Source organism: Haliotis cracherodii, unplaced genomic scaffold, assembly GCF_022045235.1.
Source record: "Haliotis cracherodii isolate W230 unplaced genomic scaffold, xgHalCrac1.p SCAF_16, whole genome shotgun sequence".
In the NCBI taxonomy this organism is placed as follows: domain Eukaryota; kingdom Metazoa; phylum Mollusca; class Gastropoda; order Lepetellida; family Haliotidae; genus Haliotis; species Haliotis cracherodii.
Window position 1 is genome coordinate 5,865,104 of NW_027266271.1, and position 18,980 is coordinate 5,884,083.

Genomic DNA, 18,980 nt, shown 5'->3' on the forward strand with positions numbered 1-18,980 from the left:
CAGGTACTGGATATTCAGTTTGAAGGCATCGATGTTTCCCTGCAGCCTGTAGGTAAATAGGGAAATTACTGATGCCTATGAAATACATGGACGACACACCACACTGGGGAACTCACTACCGCCTGCATATGACATAACTAGAGTACACCCCACTGAAGCACACGGGAGATATGGTGTCTGTTTCTGTAGTCTTGCCACTGGAATTTTGTAAATGTCTTCCAAGTCTTGCAGGCAAGGCATTCAAGCAAGGTTCTGATGTAGAAATCTGAAGGTCTCTGTGTTTTTATAATTGTGTGAGGAATGTAACTGACAATCTACTGTGTGAGCCAATCATCCCAGCATGTGTGTGGTTCCTCCTCACCTGTCCAGGTGCCTCATGAGAGCCCATCATAACAGCTTAGGTAGACTAGGCACACATCAGGAGGTGAAGACAGATGCAAATACATATAGGATCTGACACTGTCATTTCCAGACTAGTTGCCATAAGTAGGCTTCCAAGTTAAAAACTGACCTCGTTGGAATTTTTACAGGGCCAACTTCAAAGGAAACAGCCATCAGGCATGTCATATTTGTAACACTTGATTGATTGATAATCTAGTTACCGTATATCGCTGTGTATAAGGCGACCCCACGTATAAGACGACCCCCCTGTACACGCCTTAAAAATCAACCCAAAATCCTATACTCCGTGTATAAGGCGACCTGGAATGAAACACATCACAAGTCTGACTGATATACCGGTAGAAGATTTAACGCGCTCTTGCCGACTGTAGCGTATTTCGCACACGGACATCACAAATTAGTTAGTTAGTTACTTTGGAGATTGAATGTGCGCTTTCCGACTGATGCGTATTTCGCACACATCACAAGTGCGCACACAAACCTTATATATGCAATAAAAATATGTTTATCTTGCGTTGTTGTTTTTTCTACAATGATAGGTCGCGTGTGTAACTCCGGCACACGTCGCCATTTTGTGTTTACACGGTACGACACCAAATTGGTGCCCGTAAAATAAAATTCATTTATGAAGTAATAACATATAAGAGACAATGGTGAGTAATTTAATCGCCAATTAACTATGTTGTAACTAACTAGGCTTATGTTTGCTTCACATTCAGCGTTTTTATTCCACAATCACTTGTACACACCGTCTCCAACACTTGTTAATACAACTGTAAAAACAGCGGGAATTGATTTCAGCTTCACCGGTTATCACATGTTAGGTCACATGTGCAATATGCAAATGATTACCGGTACTTCCGGCTCCCTACTCACGGATGTTGATTGTTTTACCGTGTCAGCTGGTTTGACAATCTGCATCGAGGAGAGGGTCATTTCAACTTTATTTGCAGAAATTATTAAACTTTATTCAAGGAAAAGATATACAAATCATGTTTATGTATGGAAATAGTTATTTGAACAGTTATTTAGGACGAAATGCGAAGTTTTATTGTCAAATGCTGGGCTGGCTATCGGACGCCGGTTGACATCGCCAGTGGAATAAAATGTGAGATCTTCGACTCCGTGTATAAGACGACCCCCCTTCTTAGCCCCCTCATTTTAGGTACGAAAAACTCGCCTTATACACAGCGATATACGGTAGTATTGTCATTGGGATATTAATGTGAGGATCCATGTTTATATACACTCTTTTCTTCAGTTGACAAATTGTAATTTAATTTACACTAGCAGTGTCTTACCTTGTCAGTATGTTCAATTGTCATCTTGTCATACTTGTCCTTTTTCCGTTCTCGCCGATCACGTGACTTGCGAGCATCCATGCTGCTGTCTCGACTGCCACTCTTCCTGTCAGATGTACTCAGTCTGAAACACACAACACCAGCGCACAATAAAAAGAAGGAGAAAACTTGTCTGAACAATCAAATGCTTCATGTTGTACGTGTACTAAGAGGTAAATAATCCACGAAACACCAATTAATTTGCATCACAAGGACATCACAAAAAAAGTCTTGAAAAGTGTTGATTAAAAAAAGGTATTCGTAATAAAAGAATATTCGTTAACCTATTCAATCAATAACCTGACATAGTTGGCAACAAATGTGGAGTGTAATGTGTTCCACTTGAAACAAGAGATTTCTGATGAATTGTTTCCAGATTGTAAGCATTGACATGCACACTGGCACAGCTACACGATCTGTCAGACAGTACACAGGTATTTCTGAGGGCCATAATGATAACACAAAGTACATTTTATGACATGCAATGCAGCACTAACCAGATCTAAAACACACATACACCGTGTCACGAAGACGTCCTGCGAAATCCACAGAAGTTGACGTCTCTTTGAACATTAAAGTTAAAGATGCTTGGAAGGTTTTTCAATGTGTACATGCATTAAGACATATGACATATTATCTTCTTGATGGGCCTGTGCAGGAGAGAAACCTGTGGGTGGACGCAGAGAACATCATGTGTTGACACACTGACATAGAGATTCTTCCAGTAACATCCAACTCCTGCCTGCCATGTTTGTGCAACTACTGATTTACAAGATAAAGACCCTTGAATGATGACCTACAACACCCACACTGCTGTCACACCAGGTACACTAAATGTGACAGGAGTAGCCCACCTGTACATTGGAGTGTTTGTCACAGGAGAATATTGCATCATTTTACCCCACTCATATCAGATTTTTTTGGCATGTCATGCAGCATGGGTAGTGTATTCTATCCTCTTCAGTGAAGTGGCAACACTCTACCTCTGTCATGAGAACCTTACTCGGCACTCTGTACGCCATCTGTAAGTGCCACTGTGTACCATGTGCCACGTCTACATGGAGCGTAGGTGGCATCCAGTAGGCGTGCCAAGGTCCTGTTAACCTCAGTTTGAATCCCAGATTCACCCTAAAGCCTTTGTCAGAACAGAAGAGTGTGAATGTCTAAAACCTGCGGTAAATTGGAATTTCCTCACACATATATGTGGACATGTCATCATACAACTGAAATACTCAGTACCAAGCTTAGTTAGCTCAAACAGTCAGTACAGGGGCTGTAGACTTAATGTCCCTCGAAAAGCTTCCCCACACCACAAAGAGCTGGCAGTGCCACTTGACACCTTTCACCTGTTGATATATACATGTACCTATTGGCAAAGTTTCATGCTTTTCACCCATGGACATTATTTTACTTGAAAAGGATGGAACAACATACACAGATAATGGCAATGATCTTTCTGGCAGTTGAGTGAAGTGCCATAAAATACGTACTTCTAGGTAAACCCCAAAAGCAATCAATTGACATGACAAATGACAAATCTTAGCAACTGGTATAACAGTGCTAAACTTGCATCAGCAGTGACATGTCTAAGAGTATATCAAGGGCATCATCAACTGAAAAACACACTGCATGTCGGAGATGGTATCTGCCACAGAGTGAGGGGGTGACTCCATGCAAGGCCTCAAACCCACCACTCACCACCAACCACTCACCACCCACCACTCACCACCCACCACTCACCACACCACCCACCACTCAACACCCTCCACCCACCACTCAACACCCACCAACCACTACTCACCACCCACCACTCACCACTCACCACACCACCCACCACTCAACACCCTCCACCCACCACTCAACACCCACCAACCACCTCTCACCACCAACCACTCACCACCCACCACTCACCACCCACCACTCACCACACCACCCACCTCTCAACACCCTCCACCCACCACTCAACACCCACCAACCACCTCTCACCACTCACCACTCACCACTCACCACTCACCACCCACCACTCACCACCCACCACTCACCACACCACCCACCACTCAACACCCTCCACCCACCACTCACCACTCACCACCCACCACCCACCACTCACCACCCACCACTCACCACTCACCACTCACCACTCACCAACCACCACCCACCACTCACCACCCTCCACCCACCACTCACCACTCACCACCCACCACCCACCACCCACCACTCACCACCCACCACCCACCACCCACCACTCACCACACCACCCACCACCCACCACCCACCACTCACCACTCACCACCCACCACTCACCACTCACCACTCACCACCCACCACTCACCACTCACCACACCACCCACCACCCACCACTCACCACTCACCACCCACCACTCACCACCCACCACTCACCACTCACCACCCACCACTCACCACCCACCACCCACCACTCACCACTCACCACCCACCACCCACCACCCACCACTCACCACACCACCCACCACCCACCACTCACCACTCACCACCCACCACCCACCACTCACCACTCACCACCCACCACTCACCACCCACCACCCACCACCCACCACTCACCACCCACCACCCACCACTCACCACCCACCACCCACCACCCACCACCCACCACTCACCACACCACCCACCACCCACCACTCACCACTCACCACCCACCACTCACCACTCACCACCCACCACCCACCACTCACCACCCACCACTCACCACCCACCAACCACCACCCACCACCCACCACTCACCACCCTCCACCCACCACTCACCACCCACCACTCACCACCCACCAACCACCACCCACCACTCACCACCCACCACTCACCACCCACCACTCACCACACCACCCACCTCTCAACACCCTCCACCCACCACTCAACACCCACCAACCACCTCTCACCACCAACCACTCACCACTCACCACTCACCACCCACCACTCACCACCCACCACTCACCACACCACCCACCACTCAACACCCTCCACCCACCACTCACCACCCACCACCCACCACTCACCACACCACCCACCACTCAACACCCTCCACCCACCACTCACCACCCACCAACCACCACCCACCACCCACCACCCACCACCCACCACTCACCACCCACCACTCACCACCCACCACTCACCACCCAACACTCACCACCCACCACTCACCACCAACCACTCACCACCCACCACTCACCACCCACCACTCACCACCCACCACTCACCACACCACCCACCACTCAACACCCTCCACCCACCACTCAACACCCACCAACCACTACTCACCACCCACCACTCACCACCCACCACTCACCACACCACCCACCACTCAACACCCTCCACCCACCACTCAACACCCACCAACCACCTCTCACCACCAACCACTCACCACCCACCACCCACCACTCAACACCCTCCACCCACCACTCAACACCCACCAACCACTACTCACCACCCACCACTCACCACTCACCACACCACCCACCACTCAACACCCTCCACCCACCACTCAACACCCACCAACCACCTCTCACCACCAACCACTCACCACCCACCACTCACCACCCACCACTCACCACACCACCCACCTCTCAACACCCTCCACCCACCACTCAACACCCACCAACCACCTCTCACCACCAACCACTCACCACCCACCACTCACCACTCACCACCCACCACTCACCACTCACCACACCACCCACCACTCAACACCCTCCACCCACCACTCACCACCCACCAACCACCACCCACCACCCACCACCCACCACTCACCACCCACCACTCACCACCCACCACTCACCACCCACCAACCACCACCCACCACCCACCACTCACCACCCACCACTCACCACCCACCACCCACCAACCACCACCCACCACTCACCACCCTCCACCCACCACTCACCACCCACCACTCACCACCCACCAACCACCACCCACCACCCACCACTCACCACCCACCACTCACCACACCACCCACCTCTCAACACCCTCCACCCACCACTCAACACCCACCAACCACCTCTCACCACCAACCACTCACCACCCACCAACCACCACCCACCACCCACCACTCACCACCCACCACTCACCACACCACCCACCTCTCAACACCCTCCACCCACCACTCAACACCCACCAACCACCTCTCACCACCAACCACTCACCACCCACCACTCACCACTCACCACCCACCACTCACCACCCACCATTCACCACACCACCCACCACTCAACACCCTCCACCCACCACTCAACACCCACCAACCACTACTCACCACCCACCACTCACCACCCACCACTCACCACACCACCCACCACTCAACACCCTCCACCCACCACTCAACACCCACCAACCACCTCTCACCACCAACCACTCACCACCCACCACCCACCACTCAACACCCTCCACCCACCACTCAACACCCACCAACCACTACTCACCACCCACCACTCACCACCCACCACTCACCACACCACCCACCACTCAACACCCTCCACCCACCACTCAACACCCACCAACCACCTCTCACCACCAACCACTCACCACCCACCACCCACCACTCACCACACCACCCACCTCTCAACACCCTCCACCCACCACTCAACACCCACCACCCACCACCCACCACCCACCACCAACCACTCACCACCCACCACTCACCACCCACCACTCACCACTCACCACCCACCACTCACCACTCACCACTCACCACTCACCACCCACCACTCACCACTCACCACCCACCACTCACCACCCACCACTCACCACTCACCACCCACCACTCACCACTCACCACCCACCACTCACCACCCACCACTCACCACCCACCACTCACCACCCACCACTCACCACTCACCACCCACCACTCACCACTCACCACACCACCCACCACTCAACACCCTCCACCCACCACTCACCACCCACCAACCACCACCCACCACCCACCACTCACCACCCACCAACCACCACCCACCACTCACCACCCTCCACCCACCACTCACCACCCACCACTCACCACCCACCAACCACCACCCACCACCCACCACTCACCACCCACCACTCACCACACCACCCACCTCTCAACACCCTCCACCCACCACTCAACACCCACCAACCACCTCTCACCACCAACCACTCACCACCCACCAACCACCAACCACCACCCACCACTCACCACCCACCACTCACCACACCACCCACCACTCAACACCCTCCACCCACCACTCAACACCCACCAACCACCTCTCACCACCCACCACTCACCACCCACCAACCACCACCCACCACCCACCACTCACCACCCACCACTCACCACACCACCCACCTCTCAACACCCTCCACCCACCACTCAACACCCACCAACCACCTCTCACCACCAACCACTCACCACCCACCACTCACCACTCACCACCCACCACTCACCACCCACCACTCACCACACCACCCACCACTCAACACCCTCCACCCACCACTCACCACTCACCACCCACCACCCACCACTCACCACACCACCCACCACTCAACACCCTCCACCCACCACTCACCACCCACCAACCACCACCCACCACCCACCACCCACCACTCACCACCCACCACTCACCACCCACCACTCACCACCCAACACTCACCACCCACCACCCACCACTCACCACCCACCACTCACCACCCACCACTCACCACACCACCCACCACTCAACACCCTCCACCCACCACTCAACACCCACCAACCACTACTCACCACCCACCACTCACCACCCACCACTCACCACACCACCCACCACTCAACACCCTCCACCCACCACTCAACACCCACCAACCACCTCTCACCACCAACCACTCACCACCCACCACTTACCACCCACCACTCACCACACCACCCACCACTCAACACCCTCCACCCACCACTCACCACCCACCAACCACCACTCACCACCCACCACTCACCACTCACCACACCACCCACCACTCACCACCCACCAACCACCACCCACCACCCACCACCCACCACTCACCACCCACCACTCACCACCCAACACTCACCACCCACCACCAGCACTGGTGCTCAATGTTGCCAACTGGATATGGTATGTATGGTGAACCCCCACCCCTCCCCTACCTTCCAACACAATCACCACCCAGTCAATCACTGGCCTTACACACTGAGCAAGCCTGTGCTGTTCCTGCTAACACAGTTGAGACATCCACGTGTGCTGATGACCGACTTCCCCTCACACAGTTCAGACATCCCTGTGTGCTGATGACCGACTTCCCCTCACACAGTTCAGACATCCCTGAGTGCTGATGACTCACTTCCCCTCACACAGTTCTGACATCCATGTGTGCTGATGACCGACTTCCCCTCACACAGTTCAGACATCCCTGAGTGCTGATGACTCACTTCCCCTCACACAGTTCTGACATCCCTGTGTGCTGATGACCGACTTCCCCTCACACAGTTCAGACATCCCTGTGTGCTGATGACCGACTTCCCCTCACACAGTTCAGACATCCCTGTGTGCTGATGATTCACTTCCCCTCACACAGTTCAGACATCCCTGTGTGCTGATGACCGACTTCCCCTCACACAGTTCAGACATCCCTGTGTGCTGATGACCGACTTCCCCTCACACAGTTCAGACATCCCTGTGCGCTGATGACAGACTTCCCCTCACACAGTTCAGACATCCCTTTGCGCTGATGACCGACTTCCCCTCACACAGTTCAGACATCCCTGTGTGCTGATGACTCAGTTCCCCTCACACAGTTCAGACATCCCTTTGTGCTGATGACCGACTTCCCCTCACACAGTTCAGACATCCCTGTGTGCTGATGACTCACTTCCCCTCACACAGTTCAGACATCCCTGTGTGCTGATGACCGACTTCCCCTCACACAGTTCAGACATCCCTGTGTGCTGATGACTCACTTCCCCTCACACAGTTCAGACATCCCTGTGTGCTGATGACAGACTCCCCCTCGCACAAGAGATGTTTTACAAAGAATTAGTGCATCTGCTGTTACCATGACAACACATACATGAGGTACACCACTGAACAGTTTAGTACTAGTGTTTCCTGTGTTGCTGAGTAACCCTCAAGGTTGGCTTGTTCATGTTTGTATGAGTCATGCAGTGGAGGGTGGGAGAACTCTTCCCCCTCTCAGCAGCCCTTGACCAGGCACATCAAGCAGAAACTTCTACTGTTGTGTTTCTATGGTTAAGACCAACCTGACCTGACTTATAAGAATAATGTCATGGACACGTGTGCCACCTGTACCTACATTGAGTGTTAGAAACAAAAGTTCTGTTTGCTCATCAAGAAATTTAGTTTCTCTCATCAACGCTATCCACGAACAGAAAGATGAACTGATCCATTATACTGCCTGATCCTACAAACATTGAATTCTTCATTGTAGGAAGTCCTATCCATCTGACAGGTTAACAGTAGGGAAACAGGCTCCGGGTTGCGCAGTGTGGAAGGACACATGTCAAACAGTGTGAAAGTCTTATAACAAAATATCTATGTGCACCAGCAGATATCGTTTAGGGTATCTGTCCATTTGTACCCAATTTGAAAATCAAAGAGCGTCTACAAGATATAGAATCAATCTTAAGCCAACTGCATACATGTGCTGACACTAATAAATCTCCGATCAATTTGCTAAATCTTCTCAACCATCTCTACCTGTTGAACCGTCCAATAATATTGACAACACCACAAGCCTACTTTGCCGAATTTGACTGAGCAGATAAAAATTAGTTTTTAACTTCTTCCTTCATCTGAGGAAAATACACATAAACCGTGCATGTTCTGAAAAGAGAAAAAGGCCATTCACCACTTCCTTGATGGGAGGGCCTTCAGTACATGTTTGTGAGTTTTCAACAGAGGATTACACAGTGGACCAACAGTCAGGCTGTGTGAGTATGTAGATTCTGATGATCAGTTACTCAAGCATGGGCAGCACAATATAACTCATAAGTGGGGAGCAAATTTTAAGCATCTGCCATGGAAAAATTGTGTCAACTTTCAAAACATTATTCTTTGCCACCATGACGGATCAAGAGGTATTATGTGAACATTCCTGTCTTGTAAAGAAATGGTATTCCACATTTCTTTCATCCTAATGACATCCTTTCCTCCCACTCATTGACCTTATCTTCTATGCTCAATAGTTGACATGTAGCTGTTGAGAAGGGTTATCATCATCGTATTTCACTGCATGATGTGGGCCACCGAGACGTGTGTGAAGGTGAGGCATTCCTGGCTGTGTTGTCTGGTTGCTAAGTACTGGTGGTGTACAGGCATTTCATGGAGATCAGAGAAACATACTTATATGTAATCTACCAGAAAGCTGAAAGGAGATCCCTTGCTGTTTTTCACATTCTTACAGAAAGCCTCAATCATACTTCATACTTTAAGACAAGAGAGTCGTGGCTGCTCTGTGGACCGTGCCTCATCAAAATACTGCTTGATGTTTCACAGTATACTGACACCAATGCACCACATCACTTAAAATTCAGTGAGTGAGTGAGTTTGGTTTTACGCGGGGGACACCAGAAATAGGCCTCACACATTGTACCCATGACGGGAATCGAACCCGGGTCTTTGGCGTGACAAGCGAACGCTTTAACCACCAGGCTATCCGACTGCCCTCATTCAAAACACCAATTGTAAGATAACAGTTTTGATGTACTTACATTAATGCACCATCAGTGAGATAACAGTTTAGATTTACTCACATTATTGCACCATCAGTAAGATATCAGTTTAGACTTACTAACATAAATGCTCCATCAGTGAGATAACAGTTTAGATTTACTCACATTATTGCACGATCAGTGAGATAACAGTTCAGACTTTCTCACATTAATGCACCACCAGTGAGATAACTGTTTAGATTTACTTACGTTGTTGCACCATCAGTGAGATAACAGATTAGACTTACTCACATTATTGCACCATCAGTGTGATAACAGTTTAGACTTAATCACATTTTTGCACCATCAGTGAGATAACTGTTTAGATTTACTTAAATTATTGCACCACCAGTGAGAAAACAGTTTAGACTTACTCACATTATTGCACCATCAGTGTGATAACAGTTTAGACTTACTCACATTTTTGCACCATCAGTGAGATAACTGTTTAGATTTACTTAAATTATTGCACCATCAGTGAGATAACAGTTTAGACTTACTCACATTAATGCACCATCAGTGAGATAACAGTTAACATTTACTCACATTAATGCACCATCAGTAAGATATCAGTTTAGATTTACTAACATGAATGCTCCATCAGTGAGATACCAGTTTAGATTTACTCACATTAATGCTCCATCAGTGAGATAACTGTTTAGATTTACTCACATTAATGCACGATCAGTGAGATAACAGTTAACATTTACTCACATTATTGCACTTTCAGTGAGATAACAGTTAACATTTACTCACATTTATGCACCTTCAGTGAGATAACTGTTTAGATTTACTTACGCTGTTGCACCGTCAGTGAGATAACAGATTAGACTTACTCACATTATTGCACCATCAGTGAGATAACAGTTAAGATTTACTTAAATTATTGCACCATCAGTGAGAAAACAGTTTAGACTTACTCACATTATTGCACCATCAGTGAGATGACAATTTATCTAGCATCCACTGTCCTCCACCCTCATCTAGTCTGCCATCCTACATATGATGCACCTTCAAGTTTCACTCATACAAGTCTACAAACATTTATTGGGTCACATTTGGCCTGATGGTCAAGTACACATTTGGACTTAACTTTCCTGTCATGAAGGTTTCCATCCAGATTTATCCAATAATAATAATAATGATGATGATGATGATGATGATGATGATCATCATCATCAGTATTCAACTGAGAAAACTGCTACACAGCATTTCTTACCTGATTCCTGTATTCTGTGTCAAGTCACGTGATTGGTCATGTGACATGCAACAGCAACCTGTTAAACAATGGCACTGGCCTAATTCCTGGCATTGTATTACAGAAGTGTGTCTGCTGCAGACTCCTAGCAGATGGGCACACAGGGGTCCCTGCTGAGAGCTGTAGCCTCTCTATCCCAGCAGCATCTTTCACACATTACACATATTTGAGAGGCCACGTTTCATCTGTAGACAGCTTGTCTCTGGTGTACACTGGAAATGTTATGATAATACAGTATGATGTGATCCACTCCTCATCCCTGGGTCACCCAGATGCATCACCAGCAGTTAGTTTTCTGTCTCACAGAGGACTTGTAAACAAACACCTCAAAATAGCAGCAGGCCACAGTGGTAGTGTGTGTGTAGAGTTGGGGAGGTTCTGAGGAGTTGCTTCCCTAACCATGGAAAAATAAATGTTCCACTCATTATATTATGGCAGAAACACAATTCATAAATGCTGTGGAATGGTAGATCTCCCACTGTGATGACAGCTGTAGCATGGGGGAAACATGCTTGAGCTACACCCTATACAGGAAACAAGTACTGAAAACACATCACAAGCAGACTAGGGAGAGGGAGGACAGTTTATAGCCAGTATCTGTTATCAAGCAGGGATTGATCATCTGGAACCGAGATGTCAGAATTCTACATTCTCAGAAAATGTTCTGTATATGTCCATAACATCCTTTCAACTCAAGTTGAGGATAATTAGGAACAAAGAAATGTAAGTAGCGACGGCCAGAATTAAAAGTATGCATGCTATTGGCATCATTATGAACTAAAGACCATGGGAATGTTGAAACAGCTTCCCTATTGAAAAATCAAGTGCAGTGAAAATGAAGCATGGGAGGCTTCATGGATCAAATGTGTTCCCATCCTTACTTTGTCCTGTACTCATTAACTCATGAAGCATCGCCATATCTTGTTCAAAATGACGCACCCGTTAAGATACGGTTAAGAATAGGTCCTAAGCAACCTATGCTTACTGCAAGAGGCGACTACGCTTGTCGAAAGAGGCGTCTAAAGGGATCAGGGGGTCCGGTTCACTGACTTGGTTGATGTATGTCATCGTACCCTAATTACGAAGATTGATGCTCATGAAGTCAATCACTGGATTGTATGGAGTCTATTGAGTCCATGGGAGGCTTCGTATATACTTCAGATGGAGAGGGTTCAGCTACATATATACTATAGATGAAGAGGGTTAAGCTACATATATACTATAGATGAAGAGGGTTCAGCTACATATATACTTCAGATGAAGAGGGTTCAGCTACATATATACTTCAGATGAAGAGGGTTCAGCTACATATATATTTCAGATGAAGAGGGTTCAGCTACATATATACTTCAGATGAAGAGGGTTCAGCTACATATATACTTCAGATGAAGAGGGTTCAGCTACATATATACCATAGATGAAGAGGGTTCAGCTACATATATACTATAGATGAAGAGGGTTCAACTACATATATACTTTAGATGAAGAGGGTTCAGCTACATATATACTTCAGATGAAGAGGGTTCAGCTACATATATACTATAGATGAAGAGGGTTCAGCTACATATATACTTCAGATGAAGAGGGTTCAGCTACATATATACTTCAGATGAAGAGGGTTCAGCTACATATATACTTCAGATGAAGAGGGTTCAGCTACTTATATACTTCAGATGAAGAGGGTTCAGCTACATATATACTTCAGATGAAGAGGGTTCAGCTACATATATACTATAGATGAGGAGGGTTCAGCTACATATATACTTCAGATGAAGAGGGTTCAGCTACATATATACTTCAGATGAAGAGGGTTCAGCTACATATATACTTCAGATGAAGAGGGTTCAGCTACATATATACTTCAGGTGAAGAGGGTTCAGCTACATATATACTTCAGGTGAAGAGGGTTCAGCTACATATATACTATAGATGAAGAGGGTTCAGCTACATATATACTTCAGATGAAGAGGGTTCAGCTACATATATAATTCAGGTGAAGAGGGTTCAGCTACATATATACTTCAGATGAAGAGGGTTCAGCTACATATATACTATAGATGAAGAGGGTTCAGCTACATATATACTTCAGATAAAGAAGGTTCAGCTACATATATACTTCAGATAAAGAAGGTTTAGCTACATATATACTTCAGATGAAGAGGGTTCAGCTACATATATACTTCAGATGAAGAGGGTTCAGCTACATATATACTTCAGATGAAGAGGGTTCAGCTACATATATACTTCAGATAAAGAAGGTTCAGCTACATATATACTTCAGATGAAGAGGGTTCAGCTACATATATACTATAGATGAAGAGGGTTCAGCTACATATATACTTCAGATGAAGAGGGTTCAGCTACATATATACTTTAGATGAAGAGGGTTCAGCTACATAAAATACTTCAGATGAAGGGGGTTAAGCTACATATATACTATAGATGAAGAGGGTTCAGCTACATATATACTTCAGATGAAGAGGGTTCAGCTACATATATACTTCAGATAAAGAAGGTTTAGCTACATATATACTTCAGATGAAGAGGGTTCAGCTACATATATACTTCAGATGAAGAGGGTTCAGCTACATATATACTTCAGATGAAGAGGGTTCAGCTACATAAAATACTTCAGATGAAGAGGGTTAAGCTACATATATACTATAGATGAAGAGGGTTCAGCTACATATATACTTCAGATGAAGAGGGTTCAGCTACATATATACTTCAGATGAAGGGGGTTCAGCTACATATATACTTCAGATGAAGAGGGTTCAGCTACATATATACTATAGATGAAGAGGGTTCAGCTACATATATACTTCAGATGAAGAGGGTTCAGCTACATATATACTGTAGATGAAGAGGGTTCAGCTACTTATATACTTCAGATGAAGAGGGTTAAGCTACATATATACTTCAGATGGAGAGGGTTCAGCTACATATATACTTCAGATGAAGAGGGTTCAGCTACATATATACTTCAGATGAAGAGGGTTCAGCTACATATATACTTCAGATGAACAAGGGTTCAGCTACATAAAATACTTCAGATGAAGAGGGTTCAGCTACATATATACTATAGATGAAGAGGTTCAGCTACATATATACTTCAGATGAAGAGGGTTCAGCTACATATATACTTCAGATGGAGAGGGTTCAGCTACATATATACTTCAGATGAAGAGGGTTCAGCTACATATATATACTTCAGATGAAGAGGGTTCAGCTACATATATACTTCAGATGAAGAGGGTTAAGCTACATATATACTTCAGATGAAGAGGGTTCAGCTACATATATACTTCAGATGAAGAGGGTTCAGCTACATATATATTTCAGATGAAGAGGGTTCAGCTACATATATACTTCAGATGAAGAGGGTTCAGCTACATATATACTTTAGATGAAGAGGGTTCAGCTACATGAGTGAGTGAGTGGGTGGGTATGGTTTTACACCGCTTTCAGAAATATTCCAGCAATATCACGGCGGAGGACATCAGAATAGGGCTTTAAACATTGTACCCATGTGGGGAATCGAACCGGGGCCTTCGGCATGATGAGAGAACGCTTTAACCATTTGGCTACCCTATTGCCTCAGCTACATGAAGTGAAGTGTGTGAATTGTTTGGTAGATAGCACAACTCACTGTTATTTACAACAACCATGGTCAGATTACCGCTATTGACGCCTGTGAAATGAACTTTAGTTGACAGAGTATAGATACATGTATCATAAAGGACATACTTTGACTCATTATAAGTCATAATTGTTGTAGTTTGACCAATGTATGTCAACATGAAGTTTTCATGATCGCGAGCACAAGGAAATTGACTGATTGTTCGATACGTAAGAAATATGCGGCAATGGATATCAGTTGTACCAAAATTTGTTTGTTTGTTGTTTACCACCACACTCAGCAATATTCCACCGATATGATGGCCGTCTGTAAAATAATCGAGTCTGGACCAGACAATCAAGTGATTGACATCATGAGCATCGATCCACGCAATTATAAAAGTCCAGTTTCCACCCTTGCCGAACTAGGCCACCAGTGGCTATTACAAGTTATGTCCCTTCTGTGTCCCACCTACTGACCAATCAGATTCCACCTCTGATATCACTTGCTTCAAACAAAATGACGTTACCAAGTCAAAACATCTGATCAATAATCAAGATCTATATTGTAACAAAACGGGTCTTACTTCAAAAAGTGCATCAAATTATGTGAGCACATTGATTAAAAACATGAAAAGATTTGTAAAGTATCTGTTGATGCTAAGTTGATGGTACACATGCCTTGCAAATTCTGCAATCGACCGAAATCTGCACAGCAGTTTACAAACCGGATGTTGATTTCATTACGTGATTGGACGATGCATAGACTCATTAGTCCAGCAACACATCACCAGAATGCAATGGCCAGCCATGAGTCCACACCTCCTACACAGCATGTCTGGGTGATAATTGGGGGACGTGTAGGCTGATGCAAAATGCCATCCACTATGTTGGCCAAGGTGCTGCAAGAGGAGTGGACAAGACTCCCTCAAGTTGTCACTGGGAGATTGATTCAGATCATGCCATTCCATATAAACAAAAGTTTGACCAATCATGGTGGCATGACCAATTATTGCATGACCACATTTTTTTTACTGCACATCCCTGTTGTGTTTCTTGTTTGTTTGCACCCTTACAATACATTGCAAAAGTGTTCTGTTGTTCGTCATGTTTGTCCCTCCTTCTTCTTATCCATCCATTACCATCACTTGATACCTACTTCTTTGTAGATCTGTCATCATCTGCTATTTCCAAACATCCCAAACAGTTTTGGAGAATACATCCACAACAAATGTACAGGATTCTACATGGGAATATGTTTTGCATAATTCTGCAAATGGATATCGCTGACATAATCCTACATGTGAACATGGTTGACATAATTCTTCTGGTAAATATACGGTTTGTTAAATTCTGCATGTGAATATGCTTGACAATCATCTACAGATGAATATGGTTGACAGTATTCTACAGATGAATATGGTTGACATAATTCTCTGGATGAATATGGCTGGCTAACTTCTTCAGGTGAATATTGTTGACAGTATTCTGCAGGTGAATTTGGTTGACAGTATTCTACAGGGGATATGGTTGACATAATTCACAAGTGAGTTCAAATAAATCTACAGATGAATATGGTTGACATACTTCTCTGGATGAATATGGCTGGCCAACTTCTTCAGGTGAATTTTGTTGACATACTTCTACAAGTGAATATGGGTAACAATTCTACAGGTGAATATGGTTGACATACTTCTCTGGGTGAATATGGCTGACATACCTCTACGGCTGAATATGGCTGACATTATTCTACAGGTGAATATGGCTGACATTATTCTACAGGTGAATATGGCTGACATTATTCTACAGGTGAATATGGTTGACATGATTGTAAAGGTGAATGTGGTTGACATACCTCTACAGATGTATATGGTTAACATACTTCTACAGGCAAATATGGTTGACATACTTCTACAGGTGAATATGCTTGACATACTTCTACAGCTGAATGTGCTTCACATTATTCTACAGTCGGATATGGTAGACATGCTTCTAAAGATGAATATGGTTGACATGCTTCTAAAGATGAATATGGTTGACATACTTCTAAAGATGAATATGGTTGACATACTTCTACCGGTGAATATGGTTGACATACTTCCACAGGTGAATATGGTTGACATACCTCTACAGGTGAATGTGCTTGACATTATTCTACAGGCGGATATGGTTGACATACTTCTCTGGGTGAATATGGTAGACATGCTTCTAAAGATGAATAGGGTTGACATACTTCTAAAGATGAATATGGTTGACATACTTCTACAGGTGAATATGGTTGACATACCTCTACAATTGAATGTGCTTGACATTATTCTACAGGCGGATATGGTTGACATACTTCTCTGGGGGAATATGGTAGACATGCTTCTAAAGATGAATATGGTTGACATACTTCTACAGGTGAATGTGCTTGACATACATCTACAGGTGAATATGGTTGACATATTCTCATGAATGAGGCTAACATGGTGTTAATATCCACATTACAGTGAATGAACTTCCATCAATGGAGTTCATGAATCTGAAGGAGGTCATATTTTACAGCCTGGATACCTACTGCCCACTCACCACCACTCTCCTCACGTCCCCTAGGGATGTGCAATGTCACAGTGACCTCTAGCACTACCTGCCTCTACCTGTCTTCACACGGAGACCAGTGTCAGGCACGACCCTGACATCTTGCTACCACCTGACATTACCTAACACATACAAGGTCAGAGGAGGGCAGTGTTGGATCATGAGGTCATACACAGACAATGTCTAAGGTCAGGCTTCTCTGCTGCCTTAGCCTGACAAGGATGTTTGACAGTGATGTTGACAGCTATGAGCAACTATTACTAAAGGTTTTGACATCAACCATCACCTCAAAGGAAATGCTTTAAGAATTGCATATTCTCAGGAAACTTAAAGTTTATTATATTACTATATGACATTTGTTGCAATCTAAGCCTAACCATTATTAAAAGACTGAATAGATTTGCGTTAATTAATATAGAGGTGGCAAAATGTGACCTCTTGTACAAACTGATCGAAATAAGAATTTTACAATTAAATAATTTTCATACTATTTTACATGTCACCCCTTCTTACATACTTTGGTACTTTGAGAACAAACAAAACCTGACATAATTCCTTCCAAGTGTCATGACAAATTGAGGACCATATCAACACACATCAGTCTTATCCATGTACCGAAAGAGTGAAATTTAGACTAGTTGTCTCCACCAAGAGAACAGCTTCTGTCTGCTGATGGTCACATCCTGTGTGACCATGTCTCAGTTTGGGTATATTCAAGGCCAAACATTCGGAATACAGACGGTGCCAGCAGGTCCATGTCCGTCTTCAGCATGCCACATATGTACACACAGAAACACCTGGAACACACAGACACATGCAGGGACGTACCTACCTGACACAGTCAAATATGCCCAGATCCATTTCACAGATATATGTGTGTAGACAGGGTGCAATGAACAACAGGAACAAATGTATCTGCATCAACACTGACTGTACTTCGTATATTGAAATGTACCACTTGCTCCTCACAGCAAATCTATATCCCCAGTTGTGTGATACTTGTGCATCAACACACCAAGTACCTCACTATAACACCACCACTCCAGAACACTCCAGCACTAGGGCAGTTTGTTCA

General features: G+C 45.7%; 1 protein-coding gene across 5 annotated transcripts in view; it reads right to left on the reverse strand.

The window, feature by feature from the left end:
- The window catches only part of LOC139463750 (serine-rich adhesin for platelets-like), a 167,603-nt gene that overhangs the window by 119,597 nt on the left and 29,026 nt on the right, over positions 1-18,980 (reverse strand). For 2 of the 5 annotated variants that reach the window (XM_071245016.1, XM_071245019.1), the window contains one exon: positions 1,704-1,827. In XM_071245016.1, coding sequence (XP_071101117.1) covers positions 1,704-1,827 — 124 coding nt within the window. Of the gene's footprint in view, positions 1-1,703; positions 1,828-11,668; positions 11,756-18,737; positions 18,819-18,980 lie in introns of those variants that run through there. The other 3 variants (XM_071245018.1, XM_071245017.1, XM_071245021.1) reach the window with 3 other exon arrangements.